Source organism: Aquarana catesbeiana, linkage group LG04 (assembly GCF_042186555.1).
Source record: "Aquarana catesbeiana isolate 2022-GZ linkage group LG04, ASM4218655v1, whole genome shotgun sequence".
Lineage (NCBI taxonomy): Eukaryota > Metazoa > Chordata > Amphibia > Anura > Ranidae > Aquarana > Aquarana catesbeiana.
Window position 1 is genome coordinate 664,965,335 of NC_133327.1, and position 25,291 is coordinate 664,990,625.

At 38.2% G+C, this 25,291-nt stretch overlaps 1 protein-coding gene across 18 annotated transcripts in view; it reads right to left on the reverse strand.

The window, feature by feature from the left end:
- NRXN1 (neurexin 1) overlaps positions 1 to 25,291 on the reverse strand; it is a 1,909,081-nt gene that overhangs the window by 1,205,206 nt on the left and 678,584 nt on the right. For all 18 annotated transcript variants that reach the window (XM_073628543.1, XM_073628542.1, XM_073628557.1 and 15 more), the window contains one exon: positions 4,257 to 4,558. In XM_073628543.1, the coding sequence (XP_073484644.1) occupies positions 4,257 to 4,558 (302 nt within the window). The remainder of the gene's footprint in view (positions 1 to 4,256; positions 4,559 to 25,291) is intronic.

A 25,291-nucleotide genomic window follows, 5' to 3' on the forward strand; every position in this document is an offset into this window, starting at 1 on the left:
ATGTTCCTGTAAGTTAATTGAAGTATACACTGTGCATTGCGGGACATGCTCAAAATTGTTTTGCTTCCATTAACTGCACAGACAAGAAAATTCTTTGTTTTTTAAACTGGTAACAAAGATGAAATGTTTGATCCAGCTCCTAAATGCACCTAATTCTTTTTTTTCTTTTTCACTTAAAGCGGTAGTAAAGTCAGCTTGGTGATTTTTGCCTACAGGTAACCCTAAAATAAGGCTTACCTGTAGGTACAATGAATATCTCCTAAACGTTACGTCCCTGGCACATGCGCTCTGAAGGCCTGGCATACCTTGGGAGTGATGTCACCGTGGCTCCGCCCAATTACATAGCCGGAGTGCGCGAACATGGAAGAAAGACTGGGGGGAAGATGCACACTAGCACTTAATGCAATTGCCTTACAGATGTTTTTTTTTTTTTTTAAGTAGCCGCAGTTTAGTACTGCTTTAAAGCCTTGTAAATTCTATAGCCCAGCCTGATATTATACCCATGCATTTGCATGGTCATACTATCAGGTTGTGCAAGCTGTATTGTTTCTGTTGAAACAGTTCAGCTGAAACATACAGAGAAATGCATGTCTGCACCCTTAGACACACATGCCTAATTGACTCAATGAGGGTAAATTAAGGGTTAGAGAAAGGCAAGTAAGAGCAAATGAACCTTGATAGAGCAGAGTTCATTACTAGTTGAGATGGGCCCAAAATTCAGTCTGAAAACAAGTTAGCTGTTCGGGCGTCCAGACGAACACAGGAACACTTACTTATTCAGCATGAGCCGAACGTCATGAATAATATCGGTGTTACTGCTGCTATTATACAAGACAGCTTCCCACTGTCAATAGTTGTTAAAGACACGTGTGCTGCGGCCCCTATCTAGTCTTTACCATCCAGTGAGGTCAACTGCCCCACTGACTTACATGGCTGAGAATCCCGGACCATGTAAGCAAAGGGATGGGATCTCAGTGCCATCATTAACCATATAGAGCAAGAGATGTCACCAGCACACCATGGGTCTCCAAAATTGGGTCCAAAACTTTATTCAGTGATCACATCATTAAAGCAAACAGCAACGTTTCGGAGTCACCCAGGACACCTTCATCAGGCATGTGACCATACATGGTCATGTGCACATATGGTCATTGACTTCATATGAGACCCCGTCCCCTTGTATATAACAGCTGTCATTCACCAGACTTTCCATTAGGTAAGTGACAAATGGGTATTTTTAACTTTGCAGATTAAGCTCCTAGTGATTTCTGTGGGCTTAGAGCTTGGCATCCGAACTTCTTTGAAGTTTGAAGAACTACTGCCGAAACAAGATCCTGGGCAATTCAGCTCATCACTATTTACTAGCTCTGTTGAGTGAATCAAACATTCCAAAGGACCACTTACCAGTTTACTACAAAGAGAGTCCATCATAGACTCCAACGTAAAGGAAGCACAATGCGAGCTTGGGTTTGCTCCTTCTAAGTGACCTCTTTTCTCTTGGTGAGCCCCAATGGGGATTGTGCACCTCATGCAACAGGTGGCCGTGGGGTGTGAAATTTGCCCTGTCTGATATTTGTGGGCTTATTAGGAAATAGTATGCTACTTTATTAGCTACTCTTCCAATACGAAAGAATAGTACTTCCTCATCAGGGATAATATACAAGGAAGTGCAGTCTTTGTAGTTTGGGGCCCACTGTAAGTGATTCTTTGGAGCTTGCATTGAGTATACCAAAACTTTTTCATTGCCTTATAGGCACAAAGGATGTTTTAAATTAAAACTCCAGCTTTGTCGAGCCAAAAATAATCTTCTGCAGGTCAACATATATTGCAAGGATTTTAACAAACCTCATTGGAGATTGTTACTTGCTTCTGTGTAGATACTGAGATGCCATGCGAAAGTACTTGCTTAAAGTGAGTTCTTAGTAACAGGGTCTTACTACTGTAACCATATGAATAGTCGTGTGTGTTGTCATAACAGGCACTATTTTCCCCTTCCATTCTTTCAAACATTGACAAGCATCTCGCCAAAAATAAAGGCCCTCAGCAGTAAATTGCATTAAATGACTTTGCTTGGGATAACAGAACTTTTATATCAAGTTGTGTGCAGACGCCTGCCATGGAAACTCAAAGAAGAAAGCAGGTGCACTTCACAGGACTTGCAACAGGAAGAAGGCTCAGTAAGATGTTTTTTTTATGGTCAACTTTTTGGTGGCACTAAGTCAGCCTTTCCCAAGATATAGGAAAGTGAACTTTTTTGGCAGTTCTAGAAACATATAGCTAGCATCAGATTAAAATTAGAAAGGTAATGTTTAACAACATATCCTCTGATGAAGCCATATGATAGTGGCGTAACGCATAGGGGCAGAGTGATTTATGTAAGCAAGCATAAGAAGTCAGGCAGAAGAGACTCTGCTCATCATTAACAGCAAGCAGAATACACTCAAGTGCTTAAGGGGACAATACAAGCATTTATTAACTGTTGATGATTCCTCTGAATACGGTGTAAAGCTTCTATCTGCATTTAAGGAGACAGTGTGGACCATATTCCTGCAGTGCACCAGATCAGTGCACACTATCATGTGAGTGTTTTATTGTTGCATAAATACATGTTTCTATTGTTACAGAAAGCACTATAATGGTCTAATATTTTATCTTTGAGCATTGTTCAAGAATTATCATTACATAATAACATCATAAGAGCCAGTGGAAATACAGTATATGGGCATATGTAGTAAATATCAGGATCCACCCAGGCTTTAAATCATCCTAGGCTATATTATCCCTTTAAAGGGGCAGGTGAATTTTGACTTAGGTCGAAACACCAGGTGTGTAGTTGGTGGCAAAAGTGTGTGAAACACGTGGTGATCCATAAGTAGAAGATAAATGTGGAGCATGGATTGAAAAACATTTGGGATCACAGAACTTTTAATTTATTTGAACTTGTTAATATATATATATATATATATATATATATATATATATATATATATATATATATATATATATATACATATGTATATATATATATATATGTATATATATATGTATATATATATATATATATATATATATATATATATATATATATATATATATATATATATATATATATATATATATATATATTGCAGCGCAGGATTGTGAATTTGATAAATTAAATGTTTAACAATGTGTTTGAGTAGCAATTGAAGGTATTGCAGCAAAAAGGAGGCAGCTCCATTTTTTTTTCACTTTCTTGGTCATAAATCATATCTTGTTCAGAAAAATCTGATCTTTCAATTAGTCAAAAAGGGAGGCAGCTCTGAGTATTAGTTCCCAATGTTTCACAACAGATGGAGATGCCTGTCTGGAATGTTGAATGGAAAAAACGAGGCATCTCCAAAATTTAACAATTCACTGTTTTATAGAACACACACATATATATATATATATATATATATATATATATATATATATATATATATATATATATATATATATATATATATATATATATGCTAATAGCATGAATCATGTTAATGTGTTAATACACGGACAAAAAAGTGGACCAAACACTTTGAAAAAAAAGTTAAACAGGTTTTTTTATAGCTTTCCAATACTTGATAAAACTGGACCTTCCTCCTTAAGCCTTTCAATTGGTATATGTCACTCCATTTTTTTTTAAATGTTCCTTTATGAGGTTGGGTAGTCAGGAAAGAACCAGACATGCCATAACCATAGTTATTATGTGCAAAGACTAATATTGCATTGCCTTGTCTCACCACACCCCATATATCAGAAAGGTGGAGATGCTTTCCAAATTACAATTATCACCCTTGTTTTGCACCATTGGCAAAAACCAACACAACATTCCTTTTATGAATCTCACCTGCTAGATCTGTCCATCCACGTGAAGGCTTTGAAGAAAGAAACCTTGCAAATTTGCATGATGGTGTTGAACACTTTTGAAAATTTGATGCAATGTACAAAAGAAAAGTTGAACACAGGATAACACTTTTTTTTTTTTTTTTTTTACAAAATGGCTTCCTCAACCTAACTTGGGCACATTGGCAGCCAATTAAGCTAACATATGTACTAGATTTTGTTGTGCATTGTTTGGTATCTACTTGTAGTGGTAAACTGAACTCAGCCAGCCCTTGACATTTTCTAGGTCTGCCCCTGCTCAGGTGTGTAAAAATAGATAAATCGGTAACTTTATTGTTACTTAGTCATGTTGAGGACAAAATAAATCACTTTTTCATCCATTTTACTGTTACCTGACGCAGGTTTCTTGTTACTTTCACATCATGCCAGTTATTGTCATTAAATTTTCCATTCACTGGTTCCACCAAGGCCTCAAAGGCCCCTGACCCCAAATTAATGACCAAAGAGACCGCTCCGTTTTTCAGCGCCAGATTGACGTAATCTGCAGATTTCCCTGTGTGAAGCATCAGTCCGTTCCTCTGAAGGGTTTTAAACGACAACGTAATTTCATCGCTGCTGCTTTGTATTGGATTTTGAGACAAGTCATAGCAGAAATACTCGGACCCTTTAAATGTGGCGATGTATTCTTCTTTTCCTGGAAAACAAAATGAACATATATTTAATATGACTTAAAATGACTTAGGTCATTTTCAGTATTTAAGCATATTACTTTTAGAAACAGGAAAAACAATGATATAAAAATAATTTGAAGAAACAGCAACCTTTGCTATAAACAACATAATAACATTCATCATAAAGGCAGATGACAAGTTATGTTAAAAGCACTGCCAGTTGTATAAATGGTATAAGTAGCTAAAACAAACAGAGATCTAAACATAAATGGAAAATACTCTACTCTCAGACATCAATTCATGTTGCACTGAGCTCATTATTTTTATGCATGAGCTCATTAAAAATACAATTAAAGCAAAAACCTTCAGCTTAATATCACTTTAAACATTTTGACTGTCCTAAAGATTTGTATATAATAATAATAATGGGGAATGCTGTGTGTGGTTACGGGTTTCTTTGCACAGTTTCGTATGAACCCCAAGAATGTTAGTCATCTTCAGCAACAGTAGTAAACATTGTCATAATCTATGTCAGGGATCTTCTAAATATGGCCCTCCAGCTGTTGCAGAACTACACATCAAATGAGGCATTGTAAAACTCTGACATTCACAGACATGACTAGGCATGATGGGAATTGTAGTTCCTGAACAACTGGAGGGCCATAGTTTGAGGACCCCTGATCTATGTCATCATTATTGTTAATGTTTTTTTATTTGTTACTTTGGTTGAAAATGATGTCCATTATTTTTAAACTTAGACAACTCTGACAACTTTAGACCAGAGGTAGACAGAAGAAAAACCTCTGGGCAACTTTAATCATTTGGCCCCACAGAGTGAATACAAAATCGTTCCCGACCCCCAAGTGCAGCCAGAAATATTTGTTAATATTTATTAAATAGTGCTCTAGTACAAATAAAAATAATAATAATTGTTTCTAAAAGTAATATGCTTAAATACTGAAACTGGCCAAAGTTTTAACTTGTCATACTGTTCAGAAAAACCTGATCTTTCGATTAGGGAAAAAGGGAGGCCGCTCCGAGTATTAGTTCCCATATTCCTCAACAGATGGAGATGCCTATCTGGAATGCTGGATGGAAAAATGAGGCATCTCCAAAATTGCAAAATTCACTCTGCTTTATAGAAAATATATTTCTGCATGCTAATAGCATGAATAATATTAATAATGTTAATACATGGACAACAAGTGGAACAAATGCTTTGAACTCAACTTGAAAAAAAAAATTTAACAGGTTTTTTTACCTTACTAAAACTTAGGAAAAAACTGGAGCTGCCCCCATTATTGGGAGACAGCTCCTAATTATTTGTACTAGAGAGCTATTTTAATAAATATGAATGAATATTTCTGACTGCACTTGGTGGTCGGGAAGGATTTAGCTTTTTCACTCTATGTGACAAAATTTATTAAAGTTGCCCGGGGGTTTTACTTCTGTCTACCTCTGGTCCAAATTATTATTATTATTTTTTATTATTATTATTACATATAATAATATAATTTTATATATATATATATATATATATATATATATATATATATATATATATGAGATTCGTTTTTTACAGATAGCAAAAATATTTCCACTAAAGTTTAAATCATATAAGGGGTAAAATGCTTGCAAAGAAAATTGAGCCAATATGGTCTTGGAGCAATCTGATCTTGCACTCATAAGAAAACCACTATGCAGATATAATAAGGCCCCTTTCACATGGGCACCTCCGTCTTGCGGATTCAGATTGCTCAGCAGAGGATCTCTTCGCTGATCCCCGCTGAGCAGGAGGACGACAGGTCCTGTCTGCTCCTCTGTGCAGAGCGGGCATGAACACAGTCCCGCTCTCCTATGGGTAAATCGGGTGGAAATGGACCCACCTATTTTCATCCGATCCTAGGACCACCATCCGTCTGGAATTTGTAGATCCGATGGCGGCGGATGTCAGCAGACAAGTGCCCGCTGACATCTCCCGCTCCATAGGGGAGACTGGAGGGTCCGATCAGGTCCACCTGAAAAACTGACAGGTGGACCTCAAGGGAAAGCCTGTGTGAAAGGACCCTTAGCCTCAAGAATTGTGCTGAAGAGTCTAGTGTTAACTCTTGCAAGTTAATGTGGACAGTTTCAGTAGACAATAAAGGACTCAATTGAGGTAACCCTTTTTATAGTACTGACAGACAAATCATTGTAAGTATATCATAATCTAGTTGTTTTACTAGGTTTCCAGGACATTTGACACATATCTTATATTCAGAGGTTCTAAAACCAGTTTTCAACATCATACATAAACTGCTAACTTAACCTAACTAATCTAGACTGTCGAATGTCTTCTACCCCATTTTCTTGTCATGTCCTAAAAATTTACAATTGGACATGCAAGACCTCAAAAGAAGTAATTTGAGGATACTTCAAGAACCACTTCCACTGTCCTGTTAGAAGCCTACACAGCTGTTAGAAATGCTGAAGACACAGGAAATTAAAGCATGTCTAAAGCCAAAATAATTTTGTTGTCAGTTCTGCTGTCATGTCTGTCAAGTTTTTATTGTTGCTTCCCTCACTGCTTGTCCATCGAAAAAAAAAGGGATGAGAAATCCAAAGTTTAAAGCGGAACTTCCTCCATAACAGTTTTACAACAATTAATGTTCCTTAACCTCCCTGGCGGTATGATTATTTCAGATTTTTGATGCTGAAAGAAGTACAATTATTTTGCATGGAAATTTGGTGTTTTATATTGTAGGCCTGTAATTCTTAGGAATAACTCACTTAAATCTGTCCAAACAAGAGTCTAGTAGATATCTCGGGTATAAAAAAGTTTGAAACACAAAATTATGAATTATAATAAATAACTATAAATAATTATAACAAATAATAATATAATAATAATAAAAAATATTCAATAATGTAATCAAATCAAAAACACTGAAATTTCCTCAATTGCAGAATTGTCGCTGTCATTACTTTCAGTGTTTGATGATGGATTTCCCCACAAATCACTATCGCTCAATTCTGCAAGTGATTCTAATTTATCATCGCTGTTTTCTAGCTGGTCTAAAACCACTTGCTTGCTATGGACAATCTCCACTTGGTTGCTATGGACAATCTCCAGTTTCCAGGCAGAAAGAACAGTATTTATAATATAAAACTGCATGCAGGGCACTGGACAAACCACTAGGGACAAAAGGGATGTGAAATAAATTGATACAGTAATGTAGAAAAAGAGAGAAACTTCCACCATATCAAGAAAAGTGTGGTGGTCCCATCCCTGATTAGACAAACCAAGAAAAAATACCCCCCCTAGATGGGACTTTGGAAGACCACCAACACTGATATATGTAGAAAAACTTTTATTTATTATATCAAATGTTAAAAGATCAGATAGATGAACAAAATATAAAAAGACGTGTGACGTCTAGTAGTGCATACAATAAACATAGCAAAACACCAAGAGTCAAAACAATTACAAAATGACACTGATACTCTCCGATGGGTAAAGACCCTAATACCCGACGCGTTTCTGTTTTTTTACACCTTTGTCAGGGGTACATGATGGAGAATGGTCACATGTATTAGCTCAATTGGAGTAATTCCATATCAGGAACTTGAAAAATCGAGTATCAAGAAAGGCACAGGACACCATTCAAAACAAACGTTGGCTTGAAAAAAACTGTTCTCACACGATACAATAGCGGGTATATGCCAGTGATTGGGTTTCAGCAATAAATGCTTTAAGAGGGCAGTAAGGACGAATGCAGACCAGAGCCTCAAATAGAGATACCGAGTTAGCATATACTAGCAAATGGTCCCTGGCTCCCTGTGCCCTATGATAAGGTTATCAATGTACAGGATGTGGCCCCTGTACACAGGTGGACCCCAAGGAAGGCAGCTTGCACTGGGGGCACCTAAGCAATCGCATTCCCAACCCACGACTCTGTGTGTTCATTCACACAAAGAGCCATGGTTCGGCCCCACCCCCTCCATCTCCTGATTGGCTCACTGGCTGTGATTGACAGCAGCAGGGGCCAATGGCTCCCACTGCTGCAAAAAGCCAATCAGGAGTATGAGTCCCTGGAGAAGCAAGGCTCTCGTGGGCATCGCTGGATCGAAAGGGAGCTCAGGTAAGTATTGGGGGGGCTGGAGGGGATGCTGCAAACAGAAGTTTTTTTACCTTCATGCATAGAATGCATTAAGGATAAAAACCTTGTGCCTTTACAACCACTTTAAAGCTGTCAGTTGATGGCCTCTAGTTGCTCTGATTTTAGGCACAATGCCAAGAATAGAGAGCAACTGAGCATGTCCAGAGCAGGGTAAAACACGGCATTACTGGATTTTAAACAGTACAGACACTTATTTTGAATGTTTTACCTACATAGCTATATCTGGAAAGGGGTGCAGCATAAAGTGGTCTATCAGGACTTAACTTACAGATTAAGGTTCCACTTTAAGCTTATCAACAAAAAAAAGGAGGTAAGAATTTTTTTTTTTTCTTAAAGAGACAACTTTTCCATTGATAACTGCCCAAGAAGGGATTTCCCTTGAGTATAGAGACATTTCTTCCTGTTGACAGGGCAAGACATAAAGCACAGAAAACTTACCAACAGAACATAAACTGGATAAAAAAAAAAGTTGATGCTGGTTTAACTCTTCCTTACTGTATCCAAAACAAAAAAAAGTAGCTTGAGATATACTTAAAGTGGTTCTAAAGGCAGAAGGTTTTTTATCTTAATACATTCTATGCATTAAGATAAAAAAAAACCTCTGTGCAGCAGCCACCCTCAGCCTCCCCTAATACTTACCTGAGCCCCCTCTCGATCCAGCGATGTTGCATGAGTGCCTCGGCTGTCCGGGATTCTCCCTCCTCATTGGCTGAGACAGCAGCACCTGCTGCTGTCAATCAAAATCAATGAGCCAATGAGGAGAGAGAAAGGGCGGGGCCGAGCCACAGCTCTGTGTCTGAATGGACAAAGAGAGCAACGGCTCGGCTCAGGTGCCCCCCATAGCAAGCTGCTTGCTGTGGGAGCAGGAGAGGGGCCAGGAGCACTGGTGGGGACGTGAGAATAGGAGTCCCTCGGCTGTCTGGGATTCTCCCTCGTCATTGGCTGAGACAGCATTGGCTGTCAATCAAAGTTAGTGAGCCAATGAGGCGAGAGAAAGGGCGGGGCCGAGCCGCAGCTCTGTGTCTGAATGGACACACAGAGCAATGGTTCGGCTTGGTTGCCCCCATAGCAAGCTGCTTGCTGTGGGGGTACTCAACAGGAGGGAGGGGCCAGAAGCGCTGGCAGGGACCCGAGAAGAGGAGTTACTCTGTGCAAAACCAATGCACAGAGCAGGTAAGTATGCCATGTTTGTTATTTAAAAAAAAAAAAAAAAAGACTTTAATATCACTAAATACATTAGGCAGCCCACATTACACATCATCACATTAATGCAGTACCTATTTCCTACTGAGTGTAAAAAAATAATTCCTATGTATAATGAAAGAAATAAATAATCGTTTCCATTTTTAATTTTCTTTTATTTGCATTGCCATTGTGCTATGAATGAGAAACCGAAATAAAAAGCCATTGAGCACTTTAAGGTGTATTGGCATGTAATACTTTTCCATAATATGAAAATGACTATTATCTAGTCTCATAGCACCGGGATCATTTTCACTTACATTAAATGGAACAGGCAAAACACTGGTGCAGAGATACCTTTTCATTTAAAAATTAGAACAGGCAGGCTCCATTTGACCAAAATCACACTGGCAAGTCAAAAGGTTTTTTTTTTTTTACGTTGGAAATACTTCTTTACCACACTCTATAATTATAGGCCAGTCAAAGGAATCATTTTACTGTGAATGACCGAGCCCGAGTAAAATCAGCTTCTCCAGGGCTTAGAAAAGATTGGAAAAAGCTTTTAAGAAGGTTAACAGTTTGTATGTATCACGCCTTCCTTAAGTATTCAAGGCTAAATCTTCTGAGCTAATGGTATTTTCCTTTGGAAAGCGAATGAAAAGCCAATTCAGCACGTCTGCACCTTGCATTGCAAAAAAAAAAAAAAAAAAAAGCAGCTTCATATGTCACTGAAGATCTGATCAGCGCCTAGCCGCAGACAGAATGTGTTTAATGCACCTTCCCAATGGAAGTTCTCATAGTGAAATCATTGTCTGTAATCTTTGAATTCTTATTGTTCTGCTGATTTTTTTTTTCAGTCAATAAGAATAGATTAGACACTGTACTTTTCCAGTATTTGGTATTTTGGTCTTTATTTTATAGGCTGTTATAAGACAACCCAAATTGTGTAATGAAACTGATGAAGGATCATTATTTTTTTTTTTTTTAAATGATCTCTAAAGTATAGGACATGAAAAAAACAAAAAACAAATGCATTTTGGTTGTGTAAAATGGCAAATAATATACTTTATTTGCCTGGCTGCAGTTTGGAAATCAAAGCAAAATAGATGGTTTCCTGCTGGAGAGTTGACCCCGACACAAATATTATATCAACCAAATAAACTCAAGGCCCATGCATAGGGCTGCAAATAATGCAACATTTATTTTGTTAATTTTTTTTTTTTAATCTGATCTGAACAAAGCTGCTTGCTGTGGGGGCACTCAACAGGAGGGAGGGGCCAGAAGCGCTGCCAGGGACCCGAGAAGAGGAGTTATGCCTTGTACACACGATCGGACTTTCCACCAACAAAACCATGGAATTTTGTCCAAAGGGCGTTGGCCCAAACTTGTCTTGCATACACACTTCACACATATGTTGGCCAACAATTACAAACGTAGTGACGTACTAGACGTACTATGTGTTTTTTCAGCTCTTTAGTGCCACCCTTTGGGCTCCTTCTGCTAATTTCGTGTTAGTAGAAGTTTGGTTAGTGTTGATTCGCGCTTTTCAGTTCGTGCTTTTCATTTTGTGCTTTTCAGTTCGTTTCTGAACGGCCATTCGTCAACCAATCGGAGGGGATAACGTGTTATTTATTATTGGCCTTGGAGTTATTGCTTTGACATTATTTTTTTGGTTGAATAATGATTTGATTTGGTATATTTTCTATATTTTTGGATGCATAGAATGCACTTTTTGGTTAAGTTCTATTGGCAGATAGCATGTCTATTTTTTTTTTTAATGCACAATAAAAAAATTGTGGAGAATAATACTTGGCTATGTGTTTTACTTCAAACGCCAGTTTGGGAGTCGGCGGTTACATTTCAAAAAATACAATGTAAAATTGACAAGGGACACCAACTTAGTTGTGTCTTTGATCTTATAAACTACAGGATAATGGTGATGTGGTAACTTCCACAAATAAAAAAAAAAAACATAATAATATTATTCTTGATATCACTAGAAAAAAAAAGCCTTTGAAAATTCGTTTGCAATATCAGTATCACCAGCAAAGCAGCTTCATTATTATCCCATTAAAGAAGAAGAGAATTGTGCGATGCATTTGGAGATTTCCACGTCACGAATGTTAATTCTCCATTACAAACGCTAATTTACAAGACCAACCACTTCTGCTTCCGAGCATGCGTGTTTGTACTTTGGACTTTTGTCCGACGGACTTGTGTACACACGATTGGAAAATCCGACAACACACAACCGAGAACCCATCCAACATTTGTTGGCGGAAAGTCTGACAACAATTGTCCGATGGAGCGTACACACGGTCGGATTTTCCGCCAACAGCCTGACATCCAACATTTCCCGTCGGAAAGTCCTATCGTCTGTACGGGGCTTTACTCTGTGCAAAACCACTGCACAGAGCAGGTAAGTATGTCATGTTTGTTATTTTTAAACAAAAAAAAAAAAAATTTAATATCACTAAATACTGATACAACTTTGTTCAGATCAGATAAAAAAAAAAAAAAGTGACAAAAAATAGTTGCATTATTTGCAGCCCTATGCATGGGCCTTGAGTTTATTTGGTTGATATAATATTTGTATCAGGGTCAACTCTCCAGCAGGAAACCATCTAGTTTGCTTTGAATTCCAAACTGCAGCCAGGCGAATAAAGTATATTATTTGCCATTTTACACAACCAAAATGCATTTGTTTAATTTATTTTTTTCATGTCCTATACTTTAGAGATCATTTAACCACTTCCCTCCCCGGCCATAGTAATATGACGTCCACAGATGGGATCTCCCATCCTGGGTGGACGTCATATGACGGCCCGGGCTTCCCGGCCGTCTAGGCGGCGCGCGCGCACGCCCACCGCATTGCTCGGGACCCGGTGCGTGTGCCCGGCGGCTGCGATGTCCCGCGATTGCCCGTTAACCGGGCCGGACCGTGGATCTGTGTGTGTAAACACACAGATCCACGTCCTGTCAGTTGAGAGGAGACCGATCTGTGTTCCCAGTACAGCGGAACACTGATCGGTCTCCTCCCCTTGTACGTCCCCTCCCCCTACAGTAAGAATCATTCCCTAGGAAACATATTTAACCCCTTGTGTCCCCCTAGTGGTTAACCCCTTCACTTTTGTCACATTTATAAAGTAATCAATGCAATTTTATAGCATTGATCGCTGTATAAATGTGAATGGTCCCAAAACCTGTGTCAAAAGTGTCCGATGTGTTCGTCATAATGTCGCAGTCACGAAAAAAAATTGCGATCGCTGCTATTACTAGTAAAAAAATAAATAAATAAATAATTTTTTTAAAAAAATGCCATAAATCTATCCCGTATTTTGTAGACGCTATAACTTTTGCGCAAACCAATCAATATACGCTTATTGCAATTTTTTTTTACCAAAAATATGTAGCAGAATACGTATCAGCCGAAACTGAGGAAAAAATTTGTTTTTTAAAAAAAAAATTGGGATATTTATTATAGCAACAAGTAAAAAATATTGTGCTTTTTTTTCAAAATTGTCGCTCTTCTTTTGTTTATAGCGCAAAAAATAAAAACCGCAGAGGTGATCAAATACCACCAAAAGAAAGCTCTATTTGTGGGGAAAAAAAGGACGTCAATTTTGTTTGGGTACAACGTCGCAGGACCGCACAATTGTCGTTTAAAGTGCGACAGCGCTGAAAACTAAAAATTGGTCTGAGAAGGAAGGGGGTGAAAATGCCCGGTATTGAATCGGTTAAAAAAAAAGAAAAAAAACTATTTTTAATAATCCTTTATCAGTTTCATTGCCCAATTGGGGTGTTCATTTGCTAACAGAAAACTATTCAAAAGTTGCATTTTTTTCAGCCGTGTGCATGAGACCTTTTATTTTAATTGAAATATTATTTTTTATATTATTTTATTTTTTTAAATAATATTTTTATTTCCTATTTTTATTTTATTTTATAATATACCATTTCTCATTAAGGAAGCCGTCCTTGAGTCTGGTGACTGTGCCTAGGCACAACCTCTCACAGCTAAACTATCCTAGGTAGATAGCAAAAACGGCTCTTTTTTTCAGATTCCCCCTACATTACTCATATACGGTGTAATATTGTTCTTTTCTCAGGGTCTGCAGGCCAGCAAAGTACTAATTGAACAGTAATGACCTCCAGTCTACCTCTGGACTTAAAAGCTCTGATGGCATTATTTGACAAGGAACCAAATTATTTTTACTGGCTCGTATATCAGGTCATCAGCAGCTCTGACACTTAACGGTGTAATAATCCAAGAAGAGAAAAAAACACAGTGTTCTTTGAGATATGAAGGGTGTTTTTTTTTTCTTCTTTGTGTTGTGCAATTCCCTCTGCTCGGCTACAAACTCCTCACTTTATGCAGTTACTATGGACAGCTGTTGTCATGGCAACACTAAAGGACCTCTGCTTGTTTGATGCCCGGTACTGAGGGGGTGATTTATGGAAACTGGTACACACTAAATAGGACCACGTCATCTGTAGCAAAAATTAAAAAACACGCTCATCATATAGAAGCAGTTTGTAAAAGGAAAGCAAAGAAAAGAAATGGTAAGCAGCTTATTGCCTTGTTCATAGCAAAACAGACATGAGAAGGGTAATTCAAATGCATTATAAAAATCACCCAGAGCATGCAATTAAAGCTTAAAAGGATATTTTACAAAAAAGCCTGCCTATGCAGGTAAGTTATGTTTGTAGATAAAAACAAACTCTGTAGCTCAGACTAAAGATGAATAATACTCTTGCTATAGGTGTAGGCCATTTAGATACCTTATGAAGCCTGACTGGAACACTCCCAGGACGTTGCTAAGTGAGGCCTAGTCATCACTGCTCACCTCCACCATCACAGGAGTGAGCTTTTTCTCTGATTCAACCCCCCCCCACAAACTCTCTCTTCCCTGATGTAGTAGCTCTGAGCTCAGCATTTGAAAGCTCACACCTGTGATGGTGGAGGTGAGCAGTGATGACTAGGCCTCACTTACCAATGTCCTGGGAGTATTCCAGTCAGGCTTCATAAGGTATGTAAATGGCCTACACCTATAGCAAGGGCTTTATTCAACTTTAGTCAGAGCTGCCCAGTTTGTTTTTATCTACAGATGCCCCTTAACTGCATAGGCAGTTTTGTGGCAAAGGTGAACTACCCATTTAAGTTTAATTAAGGGACACTACTTACGTTCAATAAGAAGTGCCCCTTGTGCTGGTGGCTGTTGTCCAAGTTAAAATCTTCCATCCCTCACATACCCCCAAAGTGGTAATCTTCCAGTGCTGCGGGGGTTGTTGCAAGCCTGTTACAGGTCCAGGTCAGGAGTGCCCACTATGCCTGCAACATTTGCTCCCCTATTCATTCATAGAAGCTGTACTATAGCTTCCTTCATTGAAAAGCATTTTATGAATGGAGAACAGGTGGATGAATAAAAGGTCCACCTTCTCCATTCAGAACTTTTCATCAATGGAAGCTTTAGTACAGTTTCTATGTGTACAAATGAAAAATGGGAGAAAATGTGCTTAGAGGACAGATATAGCTGCTGGCACTTCACTAGACATAAAATAGTGCACAATCAATTGTAATACATTATATACATCACATATACCTGATGTGTTTCTTCTTATTAGACATTCTCTGGGAACGTCTAATGAGACAAAACGCGTCAGCTGGAGCTTGTGTCCATGATGCCATTGTGTTTTTGATCCATGGTCTACATTTTATTGCCTCAAAGATTGATGTCTGTATACAGCTCTGTTTCCAAGTAGATTCTTGTAAGTGTTTAGTACCTTTTAAATAAAGGATTTTATGAATGGTTTCACACTATGTGCGGATGCTTGGTATTCCTTTACATAGTTACATAGTTAGTCAGGTTGAAAAAAGACACAGGTCCATTTAGTTCAACCATAAAAAAAAATAATATCATACAATACATATACCCAATCTTATACCCACAGGTGATCCATAGGAATGCAAAGTTTGTTGCACAATTGCAGCAAACCCGCATTGTGTGACTCCAGATCAACTTTCCTTGCAAACATTCTGCAAGTCTGCTGCAAATTCTGGTTCTGTTAGTTGCAATAGTCATCCCACCACAGGGGTCACTGTGGGTGAATTTTGCTCCTTGCTGTAGACTTGCAGAGCTCTTGCTTTAGACTCAATCTCGCAACTTTTCTCTTCCTAGAGACTTGCCACGCACATTTTCTACAAATTGGAAAAGTGTCAACTAGAAATTGCGCTTCAAGTGCTCTGGAAAGTGTACAACTTGCCAGTGAAAATGTGCAGCGAATTAGCAAGACTTACAATTCAACACTGCCACAAATTTGTGGCAAGTTATCTTTGCTACCTGGTATATTCTATGGTGTACATCAAGTGTATAACAGTACTAAAGGCAGTCTGTTCACTATGTGAGGGGAGTTGCACTTTGCAAGGGGACATTTTCCTTAGAACTTAGTGATTGTGGTGAAATTCCCCTTTGCAAAGAATACTCAATCACATGCAAAATAAAAATAATTTTTGTTGTACATTATTGGATGGTGGAAGTCAGCAGAGCTTCAGCTCTCTTTCAAAGAAAGAAATACAGTATTTTGAGTGCTATGAGAAGGGGAGCTTCGGCAGAAAGGAAGGGGTGGGAGCCTCCTTCTTATGCGCTAACTAACAAGATCCCTAGAGTAAAAGATAACTTTCAGGTGAAAATGAAGCATGAGTATATTAAATCCATGGGGTCCACACCTGGAGGAACCTTTTATGGGCATCCATAAGTATGCTTCTAAGCTCCTAATTTATGAAAACAAATCAATGTGTTGTCTGACTTCCATAAATTGTATGAGATATTTCCTCTAGACCTTGCTTGCCAGCCATGAGGACATACAGTAAGTAGATAGTTTGAAATGTGGTTTTGTGAGGAAAAGAGATTTAAAATGGGGAAGCACAAGCCAAAGATCTCTAGGAAAGGAAAATTTTTTGAGTTTGAAGACCTTGAACCAGAACCCACTCAGCAATTAACCTTTTCAATGAGATGTTCAGGACATCGCGCATGGTGTTATAGGGAAAATTTCTGTGCAAAGTACAACTTGCCTTGCAAAATGAACAGGCATTTTGCTCATAGTAAATCATCCCCATAGAGTACAATAAGCACTTTATTTCTTTATGTAAGTCGAAAAAGATAAGTTATAGCATTTCAGGGGCATTAAAGAATCCATTTTCTTCTGGTCTACAGGAATACAAGCAATATATCTGATTAATGTGCTTCAATTATCCAATAACTGGTGGATCAAGATATTAATCACATATATTTCTTGCACGATATCGGGGGACTCTTCAATGCCACTAAAATAGTTGGTTTAAATGCTTATGAAACTCTATAAATGAAGTGTGATGCTTCTTTTCTTATAAATATTCTATGAAAAGTAGGTAGGCTGAGAACAGTCTGGAAACACCACAGTCAAAGTGGCAAAGAGGCAATACGACCAAGGAAATCTCGAGGAGGTCCCAGCATCAAACCTGGAAGTTCTACATTCAATAAATTTAAAAATGAAAATCTAAACTTAGCAACATGCATCCAATTACTGTTTCATATAAGAGCTGTCATACACAAATGTATTTTACCCTATGAAAAGAGGAAGTAAATGAGACACATAAAAGAGAAAATATTGGATGATTTGACCTCTTGCGCTGCCTTCTCTGCCATCCGACAAGGGTGAAAAATTCTCTCTCTTTTGCCTTTTTTCCTTAAAAAAACATGAAAGCTTTAAAAAATAAATTTGCCACATCTAGCTAATTAAAATGATCACTGACAAGCCTGGCATATTTTCTATTAGGAGGAAAAAAAAACCAGTGCAGCAATAACTTCAGCAGAATGAACAGGTAATTAGGCTCACAATTCCTGTTATTGTCAGCAGTGGGCGATTGCTTTGCTCCCTTAATGTTATATTTAAAAAACCTACACACAGGCATTTAGAATCGTTATTAAGAAGCTTTTTCTTGCACATATCCCCAGATCACATTTTGGAAAATAAGTGTGAAATATATTTAAAGTAACAGTTTTGAGAGCCCCCACGCTGAACAGGTCTAGGTCTAGCTTGATTTGAAGAGTCATTCAAACATTTTTGGCAACACTTTTGTTTCCAAAGTAAAAGTAAAAGTATGGGCAAAAAAAAAAAAAAAACACCCAACAAATGTATTCATGGTTTCATAGTTGGTAAGGTTGAATAGAGACAATAGTCCATCCAGTTCAACCTGGATGCAGTTTCTTACTAATGGCAACACAATTGATGATAATGATCCTGCCAGTAAATCTGTTATTTTTTCACTTCCTCTTAAAGAGTGACAACAGTCTGTTCAATCCTTCTGGACAGGAGTTCACCGATTGCATACTCTCTAAAATGCCTGAATTTCTTCCTCCTACCTCACAACTCAATTCCAATTTTGGCTTATAAAACAATTATCTGGTCAATGCGGCACGGTCTTGCATACTGGCACTGTGGAAGTCGGCCCAAACTCCAACAATGTGGCCATAAATCAGAAGAGTGGAGGATATCAGGTAGATGGAAAGTTTCACAAACTCCATTAAGAGCGCAAACAAGAAAAGATGGTAAAGCACTGCGCCAGTGGATGTAGGCAGATATAGGGGCTACAAACAGTCAGTGTTAAGAGTTCTTTGAATGTCCATGAAGGGAGGGGAGATAATTCACTTGGGCTGCCGGTCCAAGAGTTGAAGCAAGCTCCGAGCAACTGGAAACAAAAGGAGATTGGACAGGTGCCTCTAAGTGTAGTTTCTCACAATTTAATTATTCATAAAAGCAAATAAATATCCACTCACATGGTGTAAGGATAGTATTAGGCATATCGTGAGTACACAGGAACTTCTGCGGTGTTGGTGGGATGTAATGCAGGGCTCGCGCTCTCAGTGAACAATCCAGTGAGGCTGTGGATTGGCGGGACCATTGTGGCCAGAGTGGGAGGAAGCCAATGGCTGTGTAGAGCATTGGAGCACAGCAAGACATGCAGCACCGACCAGAAGCAGTCATCAAAGTGTAGTAACGCAACGTGTTTCAGAGTAAGCGCGGTAGTTCGAAGAGGTACTGTAACGCACCTTTCTCAAGCTTCTTAAGCTCCTCCCCCTCCTTTGTTTCTGTTTTTATTGCCCCATTTTCAATCTTCTGTTTCTTTCCCTCATTTCCAGTGAATTGTCAATCTACCCATTGCTTAGACCACGCAGGGGCCTTCTTAGGCATTCTACTGTGAACTATGTCTTGACTGTTCATCTTTCACAATATAAAACAAATTGGGCTAACTTTACTGTTGTTATTTTACTCAAAAAAGTGTATTTTTTTCCCCAAAAAAATGCGCTTGTAAGACGGCTGTGTAGATACAGTGTGACAGAAAGTATAGCAACGACTGCCATTTTATTCTCTAGGGTGTTAGAAAAAAAATATATAATGTTTGGGGGTTCTAAGTAATTTTCTAGCAAAAAAAAATGTTTTTAACTTGTAAACACTAAATCTCAGAAAGAGGCTCTGTCCTTAAGTGGTTAATTGTTTGAGGAAATATGTATTTTAAGCTTTTAAAACTGCTTTTTTATGTAATGTATCCTAATTTTTTTTGTTTGTATAAAATTCCTATCTTACACATATGGATTTAGTACCAGCTACAACAACGATGCTGATTTTGCAGAGTATTTTGAGTTTTTTAATAAAAGAGCACAGTAATATATTTCACTTAAGGATTTAATATAGGGTGCATCAATGATGCTGATTTTACAGTGCATTCTTTGTTTTAAAGTGGTTGTAAACTCTCCCCCACAACTTTGTCCCATGTAAATCAGCATAAAAAACCCTAATGAACACTGCTTGTAGATATCTCCTTACTTGCTTAGTATTGTTGTAATCCTTTTTGTTCTTTAGAATGACGTCACTGAGCATGCCCAGACCTCCCCTGATTTACGGCACACTCTGTGTGCTTGTCTGTCTATTATCAGGACTTCCTACGACACAACACTGAAATCCCACGAGACTGCATAATCACTCAGAGCTTCCTACTACACCCCATGTGACCATGTGACATCACATGGAGTGTAAACCTGGGCATCTGACAGCATTACTGCTGTCTTATCAGCTGAAGCTGATAAGACTGACATAGGCAAACACTAGATAATTGGCACAAGTAAATACTATGAAATAAAACAAGTCAGCTATAAGTAGGGAAGCAGGGTTGCCATAGAAACATTGGATTGAGAAGGAGGCTTGGTTAACAGTACAGGAAGTGCTCAATGTAAGGGCGGAAATACACTTTACTGTGGACTCAGAAAACAATACTTAAGATGGCGCTGCCTTACCCCTGGAAACAAGTTTTTTAAAGTTTCTTTAAACAGTAAGTAATATGTGATTTGGGCTGAATTACAGCGGCTATAGTTTGATAATTACTTATTATAATGGACTAAATGAAAAGAAGCATCAGAGTGGGAGAGTTTACTTCCTCTTTAATAAGAGAACACAGCAGTAGCTCCCCTCTTTGTGACCGTCAAGGGTTGATTTACTAAAGGCTACTTTGCAAGGAGATTTTCCCCAAAGCTTAATGAATGTGGTAAAATTTTACGCTACAAAAGATACCCAATCACATGCAAAGGAAATCATTTAAAAAAAATAAAAATGTATTTTTTGCTTGCACATGATTGGGTGATGTAAGTCAGCAGAGCTTCATCTCAGCTCTGGGGAGAGAGATGCAAAGTGCAACTTCTTTTGCAAATGAGCTATTTGCCTTTAGCAAATCAACTCCTCTGTGTGTCAATAAAACTCCATGCACAGTTAATACAGACTAGTCACTCCTTTGACTCATCCATCTCTGAATGTAACCTAGGATTCAACTCTATAAACAGTTTTTTTTTCTAGCACAACACTTAGGGATAGCCTGGTAAACATTTAAAACATGAGTCCATGTTTGATTTAGTGGATAGAATCAGAAAGATGACTAATAGGCAATATCATCCCTTTGAATTTGAGATAAAGAGAAAATGCAGGTAATTTGTTACACAAACCACAGTTAAAAAAATTGAACACATTTTATTTACAAATCAATCATGGTTAAATCAATATATTAATGTGTTTAACCATATTTTGTAAATAACATTTGTTCAGTTTTTTTTTCAGTTATTTTAACTGTGATGTATGTAACAAATTACTTGCACCTAAAAAAAATCTATCCTGCATTTTCTATTTACTAAATTTAAAACATGGGCCTGACTGTGCCCAGAAAAATTTTAATATTTGTAAGCGAAATGTTATATTTTACTGACTAAAAATGTGAAAAATTCTTTTAAAATGGAGTTGTTTAGTACTGAATATAATAATAAAAAAAAAACAACATCACAAGGGGTCGATTTATCAATGGTTTTAATCCAAAATACACATAATTTTTACCTAAGATTGAAATTATTTTCAAACTGAATAGAAAATATGTGAATGTTGGGTGAAAAGATTGGTCATTTGACCCCTATATGTTCCCTTTAAGTCCCACCCACATGAATACGAACAAAAAAAAATAATGCAGGCACAGAACCAAAACATTATTTGAATTATGCAAACACAGGTCATGTTAAAAAAAAATAAAAATCTGAATATGCTGGATATAGTTTAATTTATGGTTCGTTGGTACATGGTAGGGTTTCATTTTATGGCTACTGCACTAACAGCTGCAGTGCAAACCAATTAAAAGAATCAGAATAACATACGTGTTTTCTAACAGGGATTGCAATAGCTTTCTGAGTACTTGTGTTGTGATTGCTGAGTCATAATCAGGGACTTATCCACTCCAGCTAAGCCTTTCCTTTGGCTGGTAATTGTACCGAAGCCCTCTTTACAAAACACAGCTTACATTTAAAGATTGGTGTGGAAATGAAGCCTTTGACATTGTTTAATCACAGAGAGGGACTGAAAGTGCTTGTAAGACATGGTAAATGAAAATTACCAAATCTTACAGGGTGAAGCTTAATTCTCCTTATAGTGCAGGGTGCACTCCAAAGTGGAACCCTACCTAAAATAAATAACTGAATTGAGGTGGTTGATGACCAAAGAATGTTGTGTGTGAAGATGGGAACTCCCAGAGATTTCCTTGAACTGCTCCACCAATCAGAATTGTGTCAGTCCACTGACAGGTAGAGGGAGCAAAAGAAGAAGAGTTTTTATATTTTCTAGACTTTCCATGCTTCTGCGGGATAAGGACTTTACAATGAAACTCTATGAAAACATGAACAACACTAAGACACCTTTCACACTGAGGGCGTTTTTCAAGCGCTTTTGCACTAAAAAAAAGTGCCTGAAAAGCTCATGAAAACCTATTTCCATTGAAATCAATGAATCAATGAATTGGTCAGAAATTCAAGGGTGACCAAGCTCAAGAATCGCTCCATTTGAGCATTTCCATCATCTGCCTTTACAACTGAGACCACAGTCTCTATTTTGGTACCCTTGGTTTATCTCCATTTTAGCAGCTTTTGCTATCTCAGCCTGGTCTGTTCGGACATTGACTGGCCTTTACTTGTGTTATCCAGTGATTGCCGCCTTGTTTTCTGGCATCCAGCTGTAGGCAGAAGAGACCGGATCTGGTGCTACATCTTTTGTCTTTAACATATCCCCTTAAGAAGCCCTGGGCGGTGAAACATGTCGGGATAATCACTTAATTGTCACCTTGAGTGACTAGATTCAAACATTCTTGAAGACAAGATGTTTTCATGCACTCATGTACCAAAAGCATAATCATTTTTTAATTATGTGTTGTATGTAACAATACAATCTTTGTTATATGTTTTATATATACCCTAGTATTTGTATTTACTATTTGTTGGCACCCTCAAAAATCCCCCCAAACCCAACCCCCTCCCCATCTATGCTTCCATTCGAGGGATGTTGGTGCCTGTTTGACCTTGTCACCTACCCATATCACTATGCCTTTGAAATCAATGAATGCTTTCACACTGGGGCCGTGTGCTGGTGGGGTGGTGAAAAAACTCCTGCAAGCAGCATATTTGGAGCATGTTTGGAGAGCTAAAAAAAAGCACCTCAAAAATGCCCCTCTCCGTTGAAATAAATGGAAAGTGCCTCAAAAACACCTAAAAAGCATCCGAAAAACACTTCAAAAGTGTCTCAAAATGATTCTTTTGAGTCAAGTGACCTTCAAAAAAAGCGCACCTCTAACGCCCCAAAAGCGCCTGGCATTTTATGGGCAGTTTTCAAGCTCCACAGTTTGAAAGGAGTTTAACACTGGAAATTCGATCTATTTATGGGCAGGCTGATTGTTTACATTTGATTACTGCCGGTGGCTATAGATGCTATTAGTAATTATTGTGTTCTGCTGGCCAGGAAGGCTCCCTTCCCCGACCAGATCTATACCAAAAGGCACTGAGCTGTCATCGCTAAAATCTCATGATCTGATCAAAGTACGGAAATCTTGTGTTCCATCATGGCTGTAGAACATTTTCTTTTCCTGTTTGAGACTAACTCAACCTTTAAATGCTGAGGGGGGAGTACAGCCATATACAGGAACAAATATTCAAAGTTCTCCACTTGGACCAAATCTATGCCAAAAATCAGCAGTACTGAGCTGTCATTGCTAAAATCTCACAATTTGATCCAAGTATTGAAATCTAGCATTACACCATGGCATTTTTTCCTGGTTGAGACCAACTCACCTTGAAGTATGGTCATATAGGGAAACAAACATCTCCACTTGGCCCAATAGCTATACACATGGGAAAATGTCAATATTAATCTCAACTCCAAGCACTGACTTCTGCTTCCAAATTACCCTTTTGAGGCAATTTTTTTACTTATCTTTTCCAGATGTCTTTAGGCTGGTCTAGTGGCAAGTGAGATCTTCTTCCTTTCGATCTTCTCCTTGCGAAAGGTGGTCCTCAATGATGTAGAGAGTGGCAATTTATATGATGATGTCAGTTTCACTGCATCATTACATGGTGAGTGAAGGGTGCTGTAGTGACACCTTCCTCCGGGGCGGGCTCATGACCCCCTCAGGGGTGGGTGATACTCCTAACAGTATATCGACAGTCTTCTTGGTTACAATAAACTGGGTGTTATTCAACCCAGAAGTCTGACATCTATTGGCAAAAATAAATTACTGAAGGGACAGCATGGGCAGTGAGCTAGGCATTGTAGCTTTAAGTAATTGTAAAGTCTCATTTTTTTCTTCTATAAAAATAACAAACATGTTATACTTACCTGCTCTGTGCAGTGGTTTTGCACAGAGCAGCCCAGATCCTCCCCTTTCTCTGGCCCCTCTTTGGTTCTCCTGGCCACTCCCTCCTGTTGAGTGCCCCCACAACAAGCAGCTTGCTATGGGGGCACCCGGGCCGCAGCTCCCTGTGTCCATTCAGACACAGAGCCATGGCCCGTCCCTGCCTCCTTTCTCTCCTCATTGGCTGACTGACTTTGATTGACAGCAGCGGAAGCCAATGGCGAATCAGGAGAGGAGTCCCGGGCAGCCAAGACACTCCTTCAACATCGCTGGAGCTAGAGGAAGCTCAGGTAAGGATTAGGGGGGCTGAGGGGGGCTGCAGCACACAGAAGGCTTTTTATCTTAATGCATTAAGATAAAAAAAACCTTCTGCCTTTACAACCACTTTAAGTTGCTTTTTTTTTATTTTACAATACCTGAGACTTAAAAAAATAGCCTGCAGTTGAAAATAAGTTGATTCATTAAAAGAGTTTTTTTGTTTTGTTTTTTTTCTCACCAAAACTGTAGCTGTTAGGTGACCATTTTAAATATAAGCAATGTTCATCGGAGTTCTTCTTTTTTTTTTTTCCAGTGTAATGCTCAGATTTACTGTTGCCTTTCTAAAATGCCATACACTTTCCAGTACAGTTCACTAGTGTCCTGCTTTACAGATGCACACCATGTCTTGCTATTTTAGACTCATTAGACTTTGACGTTGTGCTATTGTGTTCCTTAGCAACAGCACACCTGATATATTCAGCATTGCTGGAAACATCGGTAGAGTCATTAGCTTTCATTTGGGAAAGACTTTCTCTGTCATATGAAATAGAGAGTCACTTAGCAAAGAGTTAGCTATGGTTACATGGAGACATGGAGATTTTATTAAAAAAAAATTGAGCAAACACATGGAAAAAAAAAAACTAACTTTGGCATCATTTATTCAAATGCGTTCTGCCAAATCAATAAAGCCAGGAATGCTTTTGTTTGATATGTTAATTGTTTGTACTGCAAAAATCTTCAAGCATTTCAAAACAAATTGTTCAAAAAAAAAAAACTAAAAAACTAATGTATACAGAATAAGGGATGATTTTATCTTTCATTTACTAACCTAGATAAATATCATTAATTGTCAGTATGAATATTCTCATGGGGGGATTTACTACAATTGGATCCTCAGAATCTGGTGCAGCTATGCA